Below are 22,101 nucleotides of genomic sequence, written 5' to 3' on the forward strand. Positions count from 1 at the left end.
TACCCATTTTCGTTTTGGGTTTCTAGGTCAGGCAAAGCTACCGTACATGCCAGTGAAATGAAGGCTACTGTTCGGTTGACTATGGATGACAGCACATTTTGTTGGATGCATTCTTTGCTACACAGGATGAAAGAGAAACAGTGACACACTCCATGTGATTAGTTTACTTCAGTGTCCTTAATACCTTGACTGGTTCCAATCTGGGCTGAGGGACCAAGTGTTGACATAATGGCACTGGTATTAGTGTGAAAGTTTAAGGGGCTCAATGCGATTTACTGTATGTTTTCTTCTTCTAGATTTATTACACTGAGTGGGGAATAAGATGATGCCTTAATCTCAGATTGGAAGGGGGGTTTGGAAGGTGGAAAATCCATTTGGTCAGCGAGCTTTTGGATCTTTAAGTGACGTTATTTCTTTTTCTAAAACACACATTTTTAAGATGGGATCAGACGCTGTTGCATAAATGTGTCCCTTTTCTTCTTCACTGTTCATCCAAAGCTCCTTCTGGGACACATGGTTTCTGACCTGCCACCTGGTCTTTCAGCCCCGCAAGACACACTTGCCCCAGGGCATCATGGGTAAACCCAACCCTCACATCTTGGGGAGTTTATAAACAGAAAATTAATTGCTTGTTCTGCCCGTAATTAGCTCACACTGTGCTTATTACTAATCTGTTCTTTGGCCCGCAGCCATGTTGGGTTCTGGACCAGTTCCAGACCAAACGGGCCCTGTCATCCATAAACCCTGTGAAGGGGGCCTGTTCAAACGCCTGGCGCCAAAACTAAAACGCACCACCTATCCCCCACTTATTATAGATGGAACTGTCTCTTACTCCCACAGCGCAACCACAGATCAACGCCTAATCATTCTCCTCCCCAACGCGCCTAATGGCCGCCATATTGCTCTTATTTATCAGTAAACATTGAAGTGAAACCGGCTGGCACCGGCTTTGATCAACAGTTGTTTGTTTTTTCCGGAGGCCGTGTGGAGCAGCAGGCTGGAGAACAGCCACTATGCCGGCCTGATATCTGTTGCTTTATCTCCTCCAGAAAAAACAGGCCCGGATACGGTTTGACTGATTTTTTAATGAAGTATTTGATGTCGGAGATGATTGTCTGCAAACCCTTATTTATAAATGTGGGGGAGTACGTTTTCCTTTCATTGTTTTTATGATAAGAAAAAAAGGAATTCTAGATGAATTCACCGATTGTGAAAAACATACCCTATAAAGTCTGTATCATATTCTCTGTAGCGGTTTGATAGACAAAGATGAAATACTTTTCTGTGCAATTAATATACAATTCTGACAGCTGAAACGCACACAAAACGATAACATTTGACTTCAACATCAGAACAAAAATCATTTCACACACTATTTCTCAAGAATACACACGACACACCCTTTTTCAGACACAGCTCACATTTGCAGGATTCTCCGTCGAGTAGACAAACGGAACTTCCCTCAGTTCTTCCTCACACAGTCATAAGAGGAAACCAGTCTCCCGCCTTAATTCCCAAAACTCCCTATTTTTTCTTCACAGCACTCACGCTGCAAATGCACAAATGCATCCTTCAACTCATGTTCCCATAAGTCACTCTGGCAGCCGAGTGATTAATGCTCACAAGTATTGATTTTTCTTGGCTCTTTTTTTTCTGGACGGTATCCTCCTACACCACCATCCCCCATCAACACATTCACACACGCTCTGTCACTCACTCACACCTGCACGCACGCACACACACACACGCACGCACGCAGGGAACATACATGTACTAGAGCAAACATGCACCCAAACTGTTTCTTGCGGGAGCACGTTCAGGAACCCACACCGCACAGAGATGGGCAGACGACACACCCGTAGACACACGCGCACACGTGCGTTCTTCTTAGCCGACGTGCATGTGTAGACTAGGAACTGGGACCTTGTGAAAGATGAGGGTCAGCATTTCCGTGGCTGCTGCACTGACTGGAGCAGCAGCCGAGTGATGTGCTGTGTGCTTTCATAAGGCTTTACCGCAGGGGTGGGACCCACTCATTCGCCAAGGGTTGCCGCCCAGTTGCTATGTGGTGAGATGAGGATCGTGCACTACCTTCTGCACCCGGTTAGTTCGAACCCCAACCACAAGACGTGTCAATCCGTGTGAGTGTATAGTGTGTGTGTGAGCATTTGCGTGTGTGCCATGTGAATGATGTGCTTGTGTTCCTGTATGTGCATGCGACGGACGGACGGGGGGAGGGGGGGGGAGAGAGAGAGAGAGAGGTAACAATGCAGCCTGCACGATGCAGTCTCCTGTTTACCAAAAGAAGAAGACTTGAGCCTCACCCACTTTTTATCCTCTCCTCGTCTTCCTCCTCCTCCTCCTCCTCTCTTTCCCTCCCCAGTAAAGAGCTTATTTCTGCAGCTCTGCCCTCCTTCCAAGGTTGCCCTGACTTTGGAGCTGCGATCCGAATGGAATTTACTGCTCTGTCTGTGTCTGCCCGTAGGTGCCCTCTCTGTCAATCCAAGTGAAAAATGGAGAGGTGCCACATAGCAGCCTTGATGAATCCCAGTTATGTGCTGGCTCTTTAGGGACACCATGGATATTACTCTGATTGAGCCAGTGGCTAGCTGTAGCTAAACAAGTGAGATCAGAAAGAGAAATCCCAATGACCAAGGCTACAAACTAGCTTGTCCTAAACTAGTCCCTACTTAGCGACAAAAAGGAGGTGGACTTTGCAAAGGTTCAGTGCCCGAATTATGGGTGAGGTTTGGCCCCAAGCAGACCAATGACACAAGAGATTGTTAGAATGTTTGTTGTTTTCTAAACAGTTTGGGATGCAAAGGGTGCAGCTGTCAAGCCGACCCCTGTGAAAAGTACGAATATTAACGAAAACATATCCAGGGATGTTGGAACAACATACTGTGCCCGTATTAGCATAGAGAAAAGAAAATACTGTGTTTTTGCAGCCAGCAGAAAATTGACTCGGGCCCTGGCCCAAGCATATTGTGCAACTTGGAGGAGGCATTACAGTAACAGTCAAGGCCAAAGGAATGAAAAGAGGCAGGAAAGAGAGAGAGAAAGAAAGAGATAGTTTGAGAGTGTGTGATAGATAGACGGAAAAAAATCGAAAGCAGGAAAGAAGGAAGGAAAATAAACAGAGCTGACTTGGTAATCACCCAGGACACTGACTTAAGCTTGTCTTCCTAAAACACTACAAGGCCTTCTCATTTCCTTGACCCTGCAACGGAGGTTTGATGCCGGCCAGTGCAACGCAGGGTGTCCTCATATTAGTGCGTTGAAATGTGAGGTAAAGAAATGATGAGAGAGAGGGAAGATGCACACCCACACAGCAGAGAGGACAGAGGGAGAGAGAGTAGTGAGAAAAGAGAGATAGAGATGAGACAGAGGCAGACACCGAGATCGATATAGAGATAGAGCATGAGCGACAGAGAGCTGAGCGCAAAAGAGAGGGGATGGAGAAGAGAGAGAGTGAGGCTTACAGTCATTCTTCTCCCTCCAGCCTTGCAGTAAGCCTGTGCCCTAAATGCTCGAGGAACAGCTTCCCCACCACCATCTCCAGCTTAATCTTCAGCTTGAAAAGATGAAAGGCGTGTGTGTTTGTTCTAATGAGAAAGCCCTATCTGCAGGCAGCAGATGACCCAGTTCTACCTCCTCGCCCAGCAACAAGCAGCCCCAGACACTGGCTGTCTCGCCCATACACACCCCCGGGTCCCTCCGTCTGTCCCTCTGCCTGCCTGTCTGTCTTCCCGTCTGCCTGTCTGTCTTCCTGTCTGCCATGACTGTCTGCCTGTCTGTCTTCCTGTCTATCTTCCTGTCTGCCTGACTATCTTCCTGTCTGTCTTCCTGCCTGACTGTCTGCCTGACTGTCTGCCTGCCTGTCTGTCTAACTGTATGTCTGACTGTTTATCTGTCTGTCTGTCTGTACACTCAATAGCCTTGTGACAAAGATGTGACGTGTCCGTTGAGCATGCAGCCACGAATCGTCAGACGCAAACCCACGTGTGAACACACATGTAGAACCACATGCAAATGCACCCAAATCGATGTGTCAAAGGCAAACCATCCATAGTGTAGCATGTGCTACCACAGAGACGTCCGACACTGTCAACCACCCAGTAAAGGCTACAGTAGGCGTTAAATGAATAGGACTGTGATGAACAGCTGATGGTGGAAAAACAGCCCTCTTAGCCCTGTGGAGCCAAGATGAGACAGATGAGAATGTCTACCCACTGGATTCATAATTGCCCTCCACGACCCTCACCCCTCCTCCGCAAATAGGAGCATACACCTCTGTATGACAACATGCTGTACGAGCCCCATTGAAGAGTGGAGAGCCCGAGTTTTGATCAAGGCTTTTCATCGCATCAAGGACATCTCATTAAATTGGCTCACATGTGAAAGGTAGACAGACAAAAGCCGGGGCAGATGCAGGAGACAAAACAGATGTGCCTCCCTGTCCGTCCCCATTCAACAGCCCAGACACTTGATACACACACACACGCACACGTACACAAAACCAGAGATGCATTAGGCCTGACATACAAAAGGCCGCTACATTGTAGAACGTTGCTGCTCCCCTCATCTATCCTTCCGATCCTTCCTTCCTTTGCTCTCTCCCTCCTCTCCCTCTCTCCCTCTCTCCCTCTCTCCCCTCTCCTCCCTCTCTCCCTCTCCCTCTCCCTCTCCCTCTCCCTCTCCCTCTCCCTCTCCCTCTCCCTCTCCCTCTCCCTCTCCCTCTCCCCCCTCTCCCTCTCCCTTCCTCTTCCCCTCTCCCCCTCTCTCTCCTCCTCTCTCTCTCTCTCTCCCTCTCCCCCAGTCCTCTCCGCTCCTCTTTCATCTCTCTATTAGCTCTGTCAATTGTTTATCAAAAGCCGGGGGAGAGGGCGAGGCGCGGCAGCGCATTTGAACAAGCACATGCGGCGAGGTCCATTTTAAAATGCATGACGGGTTAATGGTAAGTTAGTGGCGACATTAGGGCACGCGAGTGGCGTCGCTCTTTCACATTGAAAACAGGCCGCTTCAAATGACTAGCGAGCGGTCCTTATTCTGAGAGGTAATTCATATTGTAATTAACTTTTCAATCACAGTTGATTAATTAAGACGGGGCCTTGTCTGTAATTATGCATCTCTTCTCCTTCCCCACATGAATCACTGGAATAATAATGATTTTTTTATAAAATAAAAAAGAACTGTGCTTCAAGTGAGCTCCTTGTTCTATGAAAAGCTTTTTTTTAAATCAGTTCATGTAAAATGCTGCTTATTTGATGGGTTCGTTCGGAAAATGATTCAAGGAGCTGATAATTAATCCGTAAACCTACTGTAAGCACACATATTTTGAGCTCTATTTTGACTTAGAGTGTCGTGTACAAAACCATCCGTGTACAGAAGAAACTATCCATAGACGGAACGCTCAGCATTTGGCTGAACGCTTTCAAATGTTGCAGCCAATGTTTTGAGACGGTGCATTGTGATTCACAATGGAAGAGGCATGGATGTGGGCTTGATGTTACTGTACCGCTCCCAACAAGAACCTAGCATTAATAATTGAGTGTGGCGGTGGGATAGCTTTATTTTGCGTCCACCGAGACCAACACTTCTTTCATGAAAAATTGAAAGAGCGTGGCTGCAAAATCCTCAAAGACGAAGAGTCAGAAAACAGGTGGGGTCAAACTAATCAGCTTTTCCATCGTCATCGTTGTTGACTAACCTTATGCCTTTCTCTCTTCATCCTCTCTTTGTCCTTCACTGTCTCACGCTCTCTCTCTCGCTCTCTCGCTCTCTCTCCATCTCACACACTTCTCCCGTCGCTTTCTCTCTTTCTCTCTTTATTTCTCTCTCTCTTTCGGACACACGCACACACACACACCACACACACACACACGGATACAATTCCTGGCCCTGTCTTTGGAGTAAACACACCCGCTCCATAACACTACGAGGTGCATTTGCTCATGCAGCACAATCCATCATCTATTATTTATCAGGAGGAGAGCAGTGATTCTGACCGTGCTCATGGTCTTGACAGCCCCAGTGTTACACACTGGTGTCTAGAGCTCGCAGGTTTTCCTCACTCGCTAAAACGCTCATTTAGCTACTTACTGTAAACTGGAAAACCGGGGTTTTTCCTTTTTCTCAGACAGCAGATGAAAGTGAATTAGCATTATGGCTGATGACACTGAGAACATTCTGAGTAGGCTGACATGGGTGACCCCAACTGTGAATCAAGCAGACATGGATTCATGGGAAGGAAATCCCAGCGGGAATACGATTTGTCCCCCCCCAAATATCACTTGCTGTAATTTCAACATGAATAATATGCAATGAAGGCACTAATTATAGACGCAAGCATTTTAACATTTGACGTTGATGTGGTACAGCACAACTTTTGCTGCCCCCCCCCCCCCCTCACCCCCCCCGTAACTGATAACATGTCAATGTAATTGCGCCCCCAAAAGTTGATATCCGATTTATGCCCCTGCAAGGAATAAAGACAACCTCTACCTACTTGGAAAGACATATCTCCCTAAAACATGCCCCGGAACTTGTCCTTGGTCACACAACAGTCTCCTAAATGCTCCATAGGAGATAGAATCACCCAAAGGGTAGGGGAGAATGGCAGAGAAAGTTCCATTTAGCATTGACCACCAAAAAAATCTACCTGTGAGCTCAATGGTTTCAGTAGAGAGGGCAAGTAGGTCAATAAGACCATGTAAACTGTCCCACTTTACTGAGCTAGAGATGGATGGATGTTTGGGGCGGAGAGAGGGAGGGGGCAGGGAAGTAGGGAGCTTGCTAGGCCACATGGTGATTCGATGTGACAGACACTAACCTCCTCTGGCTAGCAAGAGGACTGCATAGAGCTCCAGTAATATCCACCATGGACAACAAGCAGATGAGTCCGAGGGAAGAGGGAACATTGGCCAGAACGATGCATCCATGCATGTGTTTACAAAACCTTCCGAAAATGGAAATGGTGATAGTGCCTTACCTGAGGTGAGAGAGACCGTGTCTTTCTCCCAGGATACAACAGTGACGTAGGCCTCCACGGAGGCAGGGATAATGCACTTGAAGACCGCTATGTTGCCTCTCATGGCCTTCTGGTCCTCCACGCGGACCGTGTAGGGTTCCCGAAACACTGAGGAAGAGAGATGGCTTTGTTTCAGGAAGATGGTTTACACGCAACGACCGACCACCGCTCCCAAAACTCCTTCAACGCTGCACCCTTGCCACCTGCAATCTAGCATTAGCGATGTGTAGCTTCGCTCGAATGACGGCGACTCGTTTAACGACAAAGACACGACCAAACCACTCCGTTCTGACTTATTTCAAATCATCTTCCTGCACTGCCCATTTTCTTGGGCATGTTCAACGGTACAGCATCTATCCAAGACTACCCTAGACAACGTTTTCAGTTTTGCTCACCGGCTTTGATGTGGACATCCTGGCTTCGTATCTTCCCTGAGGGGTTTTCAGCAGTGCAGTAGTACGTGTTGTCGTGGATGAGCTTGCTGAAACTCGAGGGCAGGAAGTTGAAGATCTGGAGGGTGCCATTGGGGTGCACGTGCCGTATCCCGGGCACATCGTAGATCTCCTCGCCCGTGGCCAGGTACCAGCGCGGCGAGGCGGGGGCCGCGCCCGCGGCGGGACAGGGCACCGAGGTCCCTGTGGTGCTGGCGAACACTACCTCTTGCACAGATGCATTGACAAAGTATAAGCTGGAATGTAGGTCTTCACTGGAAACTGGCAGAGAGGGAGACAAAGGGAAACAGACCGTTTAGAGAGAGAGAGAGAGTTCACTTCAAAGTAGGAACCGCGTCACAGAACATCCATTTGGGCCAAAATCGAATCACAGCGTCTGCGTCTTTCATGGTGAAGGCCCCTTGTTTGTGTGGGCTAATGACACCCAGCTGCCGCACCATGTTAACTGCTCCAATAAGGTCAACTACTCAGACGGCGCTTTGATCGCAAACCACACTTCACGGCGAACACGCAAGAGAGGATGGCGGCTGATGATGAACAAGTGTGTGCCGGAGCGTTTTCCTTTAGCTCGTTATCGAGAGGGGGGGGATGTATGTGTGTGTGTGGAGGGGGGGGGGGGGGGGGGGGGGGGGAGAGAGAGACTACGACAAAGTGGGACCAATTAGCATCAGTCGGCTCAGTGCTAATTGCTAGGTGTTTGATTTCTGAGTGGTGTAGATCATTTCTCTTGGCTGAGCAGGGCCCTGTGTGTGTGTGTGTGTTTGTGTGTGTGTGTGTGTGTGTGTGTGTGTGCATGTGTGTGTGTCTACCCCACCACAGTCTCAGTCTGATGACAGAGCCACAGCCCCTAGCAGTAAATGGCTTACAGTACCACTGACAGCTGGCTGGATCCCCCTGGGAGAAAACATTTTAGCACTTCATAAATTTCTAACAAGGTTTCCAATCGCTGCGGTTTCCAACCCCACCCCCACCACCCCCACTCACCCATCCCACATCACCTCCCCCACCACCTCTCTCTCTCTTTCTCTTTCTCTGCCTCATTGGCTTTGAACCGGCAATGAGACACAGATTCACACACATGCAAACACACGCACACAAGCAGGTCTCTCGGCATACACAATCATCATTAAAAGAGCAAAAGAGCAACGGCAAGTGTCGAAGGTTCCCTTTGTTTTGGAGAGTTTCGTCACAAAAAGGCATCCCATTGCAACTGTTGTTACACGGAGCAAAAGCTTGTTTATGCAGTTTGGAAGTCACAGCAGTGACAAGCAACAGGGTGCGGAACAGTTAGACCTTTTCAGACCTCAAATAAATATGTATCGTCATGAAAACGTGTTGTTAGTAGTCAGTACCACTTCCCATGCCGATCAAATAGGGCAATCGAACCAGTGGTTCTGGGATGAAAAATAAACCAACAAACGGATGGTGCCTGGGAACTCCCTCTCTAGCCTTGTGTCGTAATACGACACAGCAACTATCAGTCTCTGTTGGAAAGCACTGAACCACGTGGGCACATGGGACTCAGCCTGGCACTCAAGGTGGCAGAGGCGGTAGAGAGAATCCCTGCCTGTTCACTACTAAACAGGCAACACAGTCCCGACACCTAGCTCCATATTAGCCTGCCAGAGAGATACAAGTGTGAATGGCAGCTAGCGAGCTAGCTAGCACTGGGCAGGACAGGCCACTGAGATGAGTCATGATGAACACACACCCACACGTTCTCTTTCCGACACCGAGGGGGCTGTCGTGGAAGTAACAGCTTAATACCAGGAGAGTCCAACGGCACTCCCCCCTTCTCCACCTCAGGCCCTCCCACTCTGTCTCATTCCATTCATTAAGATTTGGTCAATCTCTAATATACAGGAAGGCAAGCATGCATTTATAGTAGACCTGTGGGCCATAAAAAGTCTCAAGGTATTCATCAAATTCATGTCTTGGCTAGTTTTTTGGTTGCGCAAGTTAACAAACCTTAGCTCACCTCATAAAATGGAGTACGAAAACAATGAGAGCTCTACTTCTTCATTCAAAATAAAGCTGTCTATTTGATTGGTGGGGCAGAAAAAAGAATATAAAAAAAGTTCTAGACCACGTGAACAGCTTCTTTCTCTGTGAGGGTCTTTGGCGACTAGATGAAAATAATACATCAAAGTCATATTAAATTCTAATTCATTCCCTTTTCCAGCTGGGGCATCCAGTCTCACCCTACCTAGCAGTCTATTGATATTACAGCCCAGAGACATGGTGAAAAGATCAAAACCCACCTTTAAAGCAGGTGTGCTGAATAACATGAATCCAAAATCCTCTTTGAAATCGTTAATGTCTGTGTGTCTTAAGTCGGTCATCAATTATTGGCAAGATTCTTCATCTTCAAGAAACATGTATGTCCCTATTGTATTGGTCAAATGTGAAATTGGAATGCGATCAAAATGATCACCTCGTCTGCAAGGCTGAGGTGAGATTTGACTGATTCTAAAGAGAAATTTCAACCCATGCGTGAATGAGAAAACGGTTTAGAGGACTTAACGTTCCGAGAACGAATGAGACTGAACACATAATTTGTAGTCATCTCACAGCAATCTTTAACCCCCACTAATTAAAGTAAAGCCACTGACAAATACACTTCCCAAACATCAAAGCCCACTGAAAAATGGGATTGGAGTACTTAGCTAATTGACACTCAGGAAGCAGAAAATGCTACAATAGCAAAATATGGCTGGAGAGAATCTGTGAAGTTTTGGAACACAAATATAAATATGCTCCTGTCCTGTGAGCGTATCGTGACATGATAGATTGGAAAGTGTGGTTATGGTTTGACTAAATACCCACCTTAAACGTAAAACAGTTCTGAAAATTGGTTTAATGAAGCTACTCGAACCTGCCAACAGCAACCAAGGTTTTCGTGTATCTAGCTATACTGGATGGCATGCCACTGCACTTACCTACCCAACCCTGACTGCACAGGTCATTGGTACTTTCCCTAAAAAGGCTTCCATGAACCGAAGTACACCTTCTCTTCAATTACCTCACAGAGAGATCATGCTTGTCATGCCCAAACAACTCACCTCAAAACCAGAACGCTTTCAAGACCTCCTGGTGAGGAAATGTATAATTGGCATAATTGATCACAAGCTGAACGAGGCGAAAAGAGTGACACTGTTCAATAATGTATTAAATGCATCTATAATTAACCAAGCTTTCGCTTTTTCAATTGGCAAAGCCAGGGGCAGAAGAAGGCCATTTTATCTAAACCTGTCTCTTGTAGAGAGAGAGAGAGAGAGAGAGAGAGAGAGAGAGAGAGAGAGAGAGAGAGAGAGAGAGAGAGACAGAGACAGAGACAGAGACAGAGACAGAGACAGAGACAGAGACAGATACAGTAAGAAACTCTGCAATTACGGTATTGTTTGCTCATCCAGAGTATGGTATGAATGGCCAGTCTCTTGAAGGCATCTTGTGGTTCTTGAACATCTAAATGTTGCTGTGTCGAGAAGCTTATTTGGACAAAACTGACGTGCAGTGACATTAAGATAACCACACTGAGCAGTAAGCATGTACAAACAGCATTTTCTGTGGATAATAATGCCAACAGTGTGTGTGTGTGTGTTTGTGTGTGAATATGTGTACGTGTATGTGTAGAGAAAAGACCAAATGTATATCTGCCGAACATACCATTGTGTCAGCATATAGTCACATAAATATTTTTTCAGTAAACAGGAATGCAACCTTCGTTTTCAGAGGAGGACTGCCTATACAGTATGTTGCACTTGTTCAAATGTGTGTAGAATTAAGGTTGGATCACTCTTTTGAATGTGTGCTACGATAATACAATTAACACAATAACTTAAACTGATACAAAGTCATGCAGTAAAAGTCTGTAATTGTAAAAGCGTCCCACTTCTTAGAGTCAACAGCCTTTTGCATTGCATTATCAACTTATGTTATTGCTGTAAGCCAATTACTAACAGGATCTTCTACAGTAGCTGTTGATAGTCACACTCATTTGAATACAAATATCATTCTCTATTGTGATGAGAATGCTAATTTATCATGGATTGAATGAAATCAATAACAGGAATATTTGTCAAGAAATATTGAACAAGGTCATGTGGTTTGCTCATATTTGACATTTAAGTATGGCATTGAACACCTTGACACCGCCTCGAGTACAGTAGCATTAAGAGAGCGATCCCTCGAACATAATGATATTCATCACCTGACAGTGTGCAACCAACCATCACCCACTGCTTTCAGAGCTACTGAGGCGCGTCATCCAGGAAAACGTGCAATCGATGCTGATGGAGCAAACACCAGCCAAATGAATGCTTGCTTTAACCAATAACGATTCTACCTGAGACGCAGCCACACCACACCAACGGCAGGCAGTGCACTCCCTTCAAAGAATGCTTCAACCCTCGAAGACAGTCGAAACCTCACATGTTTTCCTTCGAGCCGGTCACAGCCCAGAGGTAGAATCAAACACATCCAGACGGAGAGGATTTTGAGGGGAATTTACCAAAGGAGGAAAAGGAGGGCACAATTCCGCCTGTCGTCCGTTTTGTCATGAACCCGTCCTGACGGGGAGACAAAGAGCAAGCGAGACGCTGGGACGGGTGAGGGGGCGAGAAGCGGGAGGAATCAGAGAGAGAGAGAGGGAGAGAGAGACCTCGTGGGCGTGTGGGATGGATTGGGTTCCCATATGTTATAGGGTCCTCGTGTCACATGGGGGGGGGGGGGGGGGCATGTAGGACCACAGTCTGAGTTGTCAGCCCCGCGCGCTGGCTCCCAGGACGTCTGCTGCCTGCCCGACAGGCTGTCAGGAGCAGGGCGTCGTTAAGGCAGGATTCTGCAGAGTGCCTGCAGGGCCAACTGCCGGGCACCTGGAACTGCTACCTGGTCTCGCAAGCGTCTCTGTGGATGTCAGGTGTTAACGGGCTGCTATTTAAACAGAACCAGATCACGGCGTTTCAGATGCGACTGCTGGTTTAGGTGAATAGGCTTAGGGAAAGTGTCGAGGCGACGTCCTCCAAATGTTTTCGGCAAAGAAGCATTTGGGCAGAATTGCGAGTTAAATGTTGAATAAAGATTACAGTAATATCAGTCGAGGGAGGTGCTGCTCACCAATGGGAGGAAGCGTTCGGTTCCACTTGGCCTACAGGCTACAGTGCAGTGTGCTCAGGAACTCGCCAAATGACTGTCTCCCAATTTGCTCTCATGAATATAAAGCAGGACATGACAGGGGGAAGCAGGTCTCTCCGCCTGCTCGCTGGTGATCTGCTCCGACAGATCCCTCTTCTGATGTGAGAGCGGGAGGGGCCCTCTCCCATGCATGTGGTGCGGCTTCCCATTCTATTTTCATGTCTTAAACGGGCGAGACTGGCTGTCTCATTAAAGAGCGAGAGAGGGGCCTATCTCGGTGGGATAAGGTGAGCTGCGGCAGACGTTGATGTCTGAATTAGGGCCATTGACGAGCAGGAGAGTGCCGGCGTGATGAGGGATCATGGCTAAGGCAGCTCCCTCTGCTGCAACCAAACAAGTCTAAAACCTACCCAGGGTGCAATGGCAAATGACTGGTCAATGATGGAGGTGAACATGCAGAATATTGTTGTTGTTGTTGCTTTTTTCAATTTTCTACATGACAGTTGAGGAATAGAGTGGTATTTTTAAAGGCAACTCCTACTCGTTCATTTGTTTCTTAGAAAAGGTGACTATTTTTATTAGAATATGATATTATTGAGACAAACTGACTGTATGACATATGGATAATGGAAAGCATTATTTGGCACTCTTGGCAAGTCATTGAAAGTGGGGCATTTGTTCACTGGTTGACTGGGCACAACTAAATACACTGACATTACAACAACATGAAGTATTCAAGGCACGCTAATGCTAAAGGTGATGCTAACACTAATCCAGTAAAACAGCTGAGAGATGACAGGGCTAAATTTGGGGGTGTATAAGTTAGCTCCACGCAGCCAAAAACTAAAAGGCTTTAAATAAATACAAGTGATTTAAGGACAACATGTGCATGACTTTGTAAAGTCTGACAAGATTCAAGATTCAAGATTCAAGCTGCCAACGACCTGCTCTGAGAACCAGTACAACTAATATACTGAATGATACTGAATTATGTGAGTCATTTTAAGTTTATTACAAACCGTGCAAAAGGTACACTATTTTATACTTTCAAGTCTAAAGGTTGCAGGCTAATCCTTAAAGTAAAAAAAAAATCCTGTTCACACTGGATCGAACTAAAGGGGCATCTGTCTGACTGAAGGAGGATGACTTGAGTTACATTGAGAAGGAATGTGAGCAACACCATGAATACTGCATGTCACAGCAATGCAACACGGTTGAGGTGAGGCTAGCTCCTAATTGGACAGTGTTCTTACCTGCCCAATATTGGCTTACTACCATGAACCCTTATACTATCCTATTATCGATGTCAATTAATGATCCGATGAGTTATTTATTAACCCTGTCCAACGCCTCCACACAGGGTGGTATGAAGAACAAAGAAATAAGGATGGAAATGGGTGCGCGCAGAGAGGGAGAAAGATGGATGTGGAGAATATTGATTTTGAAACAGTATGGGTGATCTTGTTAGCATGTTTTTTTTATGGTCAGATTTCTAGTTGACATCTCGCTATCCTGGTGCGTTTGCATGTGGTAGATTCCATGTAGGGCCAATGCACCTTATAACAGAAGGCCTATGTAACCCAAACATTGAGGAACTAAAGGCCATATGATTGTGACTGTTCCACACAAAGCCTTCTGTACCCAGACGTCGACAACCACCATGTCATTGCGAAGACAACGGAAAGTTCAGGGACGTCGACCGCACACGGACCACGTGGGGGAGAGCGCTATGCCTCACGAAAGACGAGCAAACGTCGAGCTGTTCGCCGTACCATGTCTGTTTCAAGGCGTTGACAAGATGTCACGGTTTGATCCTCGTCACGGCGATGTCGGCCGCGACGTCTGTTGATGAGCAGCTGGCGAAGTGTGTCCGAGCTGATGTCACAACAGCTGGCCCTCTCTGCTCTTATTAGCACGGCCCGTAATCAGGGCCCCTTAAGAAGCTACTGCATGCCACACTCACTTAAACACCGCCACCACGCTGGACCTTCTTTAAGGACTTATCATATTAAACATTTATCACAGCCAATCCGTTACCCAGAGCATGTTTATTCAACACTTATGGAAGCACTGCATGCAGTCTGCCAAAGGCCCCAAGACAACACCCGCCCCCTCCTCTCTCCTCCTCTCTTCTCTCCTCCTCTCTTCTCTCCCCCTCTCTTCTCTCCTCTTCTCTTCTTTCCTTCTTTCCTCTCCTTCTTCCTCCTCCCCCAGGTTTGCCTTATGCCCCATGTCTCTCTTCCCGAAGACACGCCTCTACAAAAAAATGAAAAAAACTGTTCCTTCTCTTCTCTCAGGTCATCCCTCTCTCCTGTGTGCTGGCGGGGCGACAGGGGACAATTGCTGTGTAAAGCTAAGCAGCCAAGCAGACCCAAATGTATTCACAGCATTTAGTACTCTGGATTAATCGAATTAAAATTTAATCATCTGATCAAACAGCAATTAGCATAATCACTTCTGGGGAAGGCCTGATAGAGGGAAAGCAACATACTGTATAATATAGGCTTGCAACATTATAATGAGAAATTTGCCACCATTCAAACTGTTCCATGTTCAGGGAGATGTTAAATGTTCATGTACTGTAATTTTCTAATATTTCTGCTACATCCAGCTACAGAAATACTTCCTTTAGCATAGTGAATTAAATTCTTATAACACCTTACTGCAGGAAGGTGTGTATGTGTGTGAGCGTTTTTGTCAATATGTGCCCGTAGGCCTCTTTGTGGATTGATGTGTGTGTGTGTGTATGTGCTGGTGAACTCGAGGGATTCTACAAAGTGCAAATATATGGTCAGTGAGTGGTGCATATGGAGAGAGCCAGCTGTCTAAGAGGTCGATAAGAGGCAAGGGGAGCATCAATCTGCTCGCCGCACACACACACACCTACTCACACACAGTCACACACACACACACCTACTCACACACAGTCACACACACACACACCTACTCACACACAGTCACACACACACACACCTACTCACACACAGTCACACACACACACACCTACTCACACACAGTCACACACACACACACCTACTCACACACACACACACCTACTCACACACAGTCACACACACACACACCTACTCACACACAGTCACACACCTTCGGACGGACGAACACACACACCTACTGATGCACAAACACCCCCCCGCACATGACACACCTTTTCCTCAACCCAACAAGATGACAGCACTTTAAAAATGGCCGGCTAAAAATACCAGCCACTAACTTGGTCTTAAATCTTACCGTCTGTGCCAGGTTTAAAAATAAAACACAGTGTCGAGAAACCAAGCTGGACCCATTTGTCTTTCTGTCACTCCGTCTCTCCATCCCTGCCTTGCTATCCCCTAGCCTACTTTACTATTTGCACTACGCATGTGAGGCCTGGGGAAGCTCTGCAGCACCGAGGTAAGAACCAGTCTGGCACACCCAGGGACCACACTGCTGGGAAGCAACCAGAAGGAGGAAAGAGGGACTGAAAACCATGCATCAACGGGTGGTGGCGGGTTTTGGAGAGAGACAAAAAAACGAGACGAACACGTGAAACACGAGAAGGAGGCTTGGACACACGTCCTGAATGACAGTCTCCACGGTGATCCAGAACCCGAGCATGTGCCATGTGCGTGGTGGATCGTGGGATCAATCCGACTCTGGCTCTGGGGTGTGGGAGTTCAAAGCATGGCCATGACAACGTTCAGGGACTGGATTAAGCAGCAGAATTTATGAGGTGCAAAGTGAATGTTGGTCACTGAGGATGACGAGCAGCAACACCAGGCACACCTCCAACCAGTCTGGTCATCTGTCGGCTACAGTCATTTAAATATGCATTTGAAAGATTATTCAACTGATATCACTCTGCTGTAAGAGAATACATCTATGGCAGAATTTTCTTGAACACAAATTATAAGTGACTAGGAAAATCCTTCTGAAAAAAAATATAAACACGTCTTTGGTTTCTCAAATAATGCTGTGTTTCTCTCATAGCCTCACAGTTGCACTGTAGTAATATGACATGTCACATTTTTAGGTGCTTACTGGATTAAATAAATCCATTATAGTCGCTTATATGTCAAGTAGGAAACCCTTGTGCCAGATGTACAGTACGGTGGCATCACGCCTCAGGCATGATCAAACATACATCTGGGGGAGTTTTTTCCAATCTGATGCTAAACGATATTGTTAACATTTGAATGCAAAACCCATTAACATGGACTCACCCAATTACGTTGCTCTGATTCAGCAGAATCCGTGAGGACACAGTGTGATTGGTAATTAGATTTCACATTGAAACACACCGTACATAGTCTCAGATGCCCCTGCTACTAATTAGAGCACTAGGCTTCAGCAGAACATCTTCAGTAAGTATCTTCATTATGTAGTCTGGATGTGTGAACCAGGACTATCCATTACTACAAATCAGGGTAGCTATTACCCAGAATTAGGGACTATTCCTCTGGAATAACAAGGGAAGAACCTTCTTTCTACAACCGGCCTCTCAGATTGAGCAGAGACACACAATACAACAGAAAGATGTCAACATTTGGGAACTCACTCGGATCAGCTGAACAGGAAGCGGAAGTACAGCATCACGCTGGACAAGCTTGCCGTACGATATCCTCTAACACAGACAGATTACACAGACTCTAATACCCAGCAAGTGGAAATAAACCCTAATTGTTAAATGGACTTCCGAATCGCTTTGTTAACTCTAATACTACTGATCTGATTTGAAGAGACTGCCAAGCCCTCATCCAAAGCTCGCATGAGGCGAATGCTACAACATAAAGGCCTGCAGCTCTTTAAATAGATATGGAGAATTCAAGGACAGAAGCCTCGCAAGGGGAGCACCTCACCACTAGGAACAGATGGGTCCCTAATCAGTGTACTGCCTTAATTGCCCCCAGTAGATTGACTCCCAGGAAAACTCAGGTTCCCACGTCCAAGTTTAGTGAAATAAATTAGCTCGTCGGGCTCCTCATCCCATTCTCCCTCATTTTCCATCATCCCAGGTTGCTAATAATGTAGCGTCATGCTAAATTGGCAGGCTAAGTGATGTTGGCAGCTATTTACAATACTGCAGAAGCGCTGAAAAAGGGCTTTCCTTGATGATGGGGGCTCGTTGAGCCTGCGTATCTCTTTACTTTGAAAAAGGTCAGGGTTGATTGAGATGGAAGTGATTTTTCGACGTGACCTTTCAACCTTAATGTAAATCAAGTGGAAAAAAAAATGATTTTTTAAATAATAATAATGTGCAATATTTCCAATGTTTGAGTGAACCAGTAGGAGCTTGCATTGGTTTTGCCTAAAGGCATCTGTCAGGAAGCCAAATTAACCCTTCTACTTTGCTATCCTTTAAGAAACGAATGCCTCTTGATTTCATTTCAATTTTAATACAAGGTCTACAATGGAAGTATAATAGTATAGTTAATAGCAATGAGCCAAGTAACTCGTCATGATACGGATCTTTCCAGGCATCCTTTTGAAAAGATATAATCTGATAATAGTGATGGTGAAATGTTGTGCCTGTATAAATGCCATCAATGTATTTATCATCAAGTTATTGGGTGAAGCAACAGAAGAGAGATAGTGATGTACTCAGCTCAGAAAAGGCTTCAATTTATTTGTTCTAATTCCAGATTCAGATCATTATCAATATGCCAGGAAAGGTGTGCTGGGAGGTCACAGGAAGTAATGAGATCAAGAACTTCTGGGTCACCTGCTCAAGCATTAAGCCAGTAAAAAAACTCGTACCTCCCCATGCCTCCCCATGAGGTTTCCATAGAGACAGGCCAGTGAGCATGTGATAGACCTAACAACAACAAAAAAGCAGAGAATTTTCTAGAAAACCAAATTGCTCCGCCGTGCACAAGGTTATTCATTCTGACTCAGATCTGATTCTGTAAGCTCAGCCAATAAACTGCTAATTTTCCTAATAATCAACATCTTCTGGAAGCAAAGCAAAGACTTTGTGACTGAATACAGGAGTGAACAAAATACAAGGCTAGAGAGCAACATTTTTACTTATTTGCACACAAATATTGTATTTAATATCAGCTGCCATTCACTGTCTACATCCCGTGCAATAAATGGACACTGTCTGGCATGGCAGTTAATCTAATGTAACTTCAGGATGATTACGATTAACGACAAATCCTTATTGTTCTTTTATGAGTTTCCACAGAAGCTGGGCTGAGGGCGATACCATTTTATATGGAGTTGAGAAGACATACCCCTGAATGTCAATAAACAGCAGACACTGATTTGCCAAAGCAATGAAAAAGGAATAATACTGAAACAAGAATTAGTTTCCCATTCTCTTTTTATCAGCCAAGGACAGAACACATTGATGGTGTATGTATGTTTTGGGGTGCATAGGTTTGATTTCTGTTCTCTGTGTCGGTTTAAAATGCCGGTCTTTTGATGCTGTAGTGTTCTTTCCAAACCCAGGGTTTCAGTGTCTAATGCAGAACATGTTACGACTCTGAGTACATATAGCAGATATCATGTTGGCCAACAAATCAGTAAAATATATTTCCCCAAAATCATTCTCTGAGAGATATGTTTCCCTTTTTCTTTCCTTCCGCCTCCCTGTGCGTTTCTTAAGCTCGCCGCACACACCCAATCTTGTCATAATCCCCTCCCATTGGAGAGGATTCGACCAATAAGTGTTTGTTTATTTGAGAAACACATTTTCTCTTTTGGTTCCTAAACCTACTTTGAGCACATACTTATACAGCTTATCAACATAGATACAACCAAAAACATTAAACAAAGACCACTGATAAGTGACAAATCCAATACCCACATTCACACACTCACTCATTCACACACTCACCCTCACACACACTCACTCGTTCACTCACTCATTCATTCATTCACTCCCACCCCCCGTCCTCATTCCAGTCCCACCCTCCCACACACATACACATTCTATTTCAATCACCTTTTTCAATTGTATTTATGTCCATGGAAATAACCACTCACTTATATTTTTGTATTCATATGGATGTATGGGCTCTCAAATCTACCGGGCATTCATTTGTATAAGAGCATTTCTCTCTCATTTTTCTGGATGCTATGACCAACATGGCCTCTTCTGGTGGACAATTTCTCTTCCTCTCTCTCTCTCTCTCTCTCTCTCTCTCTCTCTCTCTCTCTCTCTCTCTCTCTCTCTCTCTCTTTCTCTCTCTCCCTCTCTCTCTCTCTCTCTTATTGAGAGCAATGCTCTGATTACAGCAAATATACAAATCTCTAAACCACAGTGTGAAGAACAAGACATTTCTGCAAATCATGTTAGAAAGTTAAAAAGCAATAATATATTTAAAATAGATTATTTTTTGATGCATTAATTAATTGGATTTGTTTTTAGATTTTTCATTGAATGTTGGACCTCAGTGTTCCTTAGGTACCTGTCCCTCATATTCGTTTGTCACACATTGATCTTGGAAAAGGCACAACCCATGGGGGAGGGGAAGGGTGTTCAACCAAATGTTCAGTTATATCAAATACGTCACTCACTATTAAGGGGCATAGATATTAATAAAATATAAATATAGGCCTAAACCAATCAGAGGCAAGCTAAATACTGGTTGTTTGAATTGAAAACAATTAAGACTTTAACCTTAAGGTCAAATCTATTCATATATGATCAAGCATCTTGACAGTCCGTTTATGAAGCAATGAATCATATCCAATTTGAAGTATTTTTATTTTGCGTGTACTCTAATAATGTGAAGGCCAACGTCAGCTTAGATGCGAGGAGGATTGCTCTAACGATTAAAACGCAGTTCTTGCCTCGCCCGTCCCTCTTTTCCTATCACGGGTGACATCCTAAAGGCAACCATAAAATGTTCTCATGTGTAACACAGGTGACCTCCATCCCTCTCTCTAATTTACGTTCCATGATATATTACCCTACTTGCATCATGAATATTAAATTGAGCAGATAAAACTTACCATTCAAGATGCTCTGGAAAAAGATAAAAGCCAATATCCACATGCCCTGCTCCGTTCAATCCCCCAAGCTATGCTTTCTCGTCTTCCTCCGCACACTTTGACCGCTGCCTCCCTACAATTCTCTTCTCTGTGTCTGTTTTGAGGTTAAACATTTGCCACTATATTGGAGAGACCCGTCCAATTATTCGCTGGTAATAATGTGTAAACCGTCTCCTCTCTATAAAACTCCTTTGCGCATGGAGGAAATGTGCCTCTGTGATTGTCTTGTTAAAGGCTCTGATTCGACTCTGCGCGGTACACAGTGCCTTGCTGCTTCTCCCAGTTCATTCAGAGGGATGCTGGCGGGGGATTCGGCGCTCGCCTGCAGCTCAGGTGTGATGCTGAGTCAGGCTAGTGGCGGAGGGGCAACGGCAGGTCCTCAAATATGTCCGATGATATAAAACGTTTTCTATTTAGCTTTTTAAAATGTGAAATCCCAAAACATCAAGTAAGAACTAAATTATGAAGCATGTTTGAAAACAAATTATTAAAAAAAAGAACTGAAACAAAGAGTTAGGTGGTCAATTCAGCAAGAATTAAAAGCAAATACGAATGAACTGAAACGGCAGAAATATTTGGCGTCCAAAGTCAAACCATCTTCACCACCTCTCTCCGTCCAGCAAGAGGCAAGCACGCGCATCTTCCCACTGCCGTTTAATCGCATTGGTCCTTGCGCTAACCCACACTGCCTCAGAGCATTACAGAATAACCCTCTTCCTGCCTCTGCAGCCGTTTTAATTCCTCATTGCCTTAAAGGAGCAGAGGCGCCAGCCAGTCCTCACAGGCGTTGTAGGTGAGAGCGTACACAGCGAGGGCGTATTTGCATAAAATAAATTATCTGCACCTGACGCGCGGTTTGCCAAGGATAGCATTTTACGCACGGTGATACACTGGCACATAGCCTTCATTACGCGCGTATGTTTGCTGCCCTTATTAATAAGATAAACAGTGAATTTGTTATTCAAAGGTATTAAAGTTAACTCCGCATTTAACAACGAGTCCCTTCTAAATTACAATCCAAAGTTTAATTCCTCTCCGTCTCATTCCAGTCATAACATTTAAAACTGGTCTGCATAAAAATAGATCAATTTATATGGGATTTTTAAGGCAAAATTATGTTAGTAATTAAAACGACATAATTTTTTTTTTAATTAAATCTAATTTGTATATAGGCTAATATACTTTAACAATTTAAAGATTGTAAAAAAATGCATTTTACCCAGCTAGAATAGGGTTAAAATACCACCACCTTTCCATACACCTCTTTCACCCTTCTAACCCCTTCATCAAGGATCCATTTTTATGTTTGCCTCGAAGTCAAGAGTATGTCTCTGGTCACCTGTTCAGCCAAATGCGTTTCTTATTATTATTTGTTGGCAGGATAGTATGACAATGCAGTATACTTGTGAATACTTAGATGGCTCATTACTGAAAGCATAAAATCAGATTTTCTCTATAATACAATTTATATGGCCAAATGAACCTTAT

General features: G+C 45.1%; 1 protein-coding gene across 1 annotated transcript in view; it reads right to left on the reverse strand.

Annotated features, from left to right (window-relative positions):
• Window positions 1-21,284, reverse strand: part of dscamb (Down syndrome cell adhesion molecule b) — a 44,978-nt gene extending 23,694 nt beyond the window's left edge. The window contains exons 1-3 of the mRNA XM_047036038.1: window positions 20,575-21,284; window positions 7,426-7,743; window positions 6,992-7,138 (exon numbers count right to left, since the gene is read on the reverse strand). Coding sequence (XP_046891994.1) covers window positions 6,992-7,138; window positions 7,426-7,743; window positions 20,575-20,617 — 508 coding nt within the window. The 5' untranslated portion in view covers window positions 20,618-21,284. The remainder of the gene's footprint in view (window positions 1-6,991; window positions 7,139-7,425; window positions 7,744-20,574) is intronic.
• Between the last annotated feature and the right edge of the window lie 817 nt (window positions 21,285-22,101).

The sequence above is a fragment of the Hypomesus transpacificus genome, chromosome 15 (assembly GCF_021917145.1).
Source record: "Hypomesus transpacificus isolate Combined female chromosome 15, fHypTra1, whole genome shotgun sequence".
Lineage (NCBI taxonomy): Eukaryota > Metazoa > Chordata > Actinopteri > Osmeriformes > Osmeridae > Hypomesus > Hypomesus transpacificus.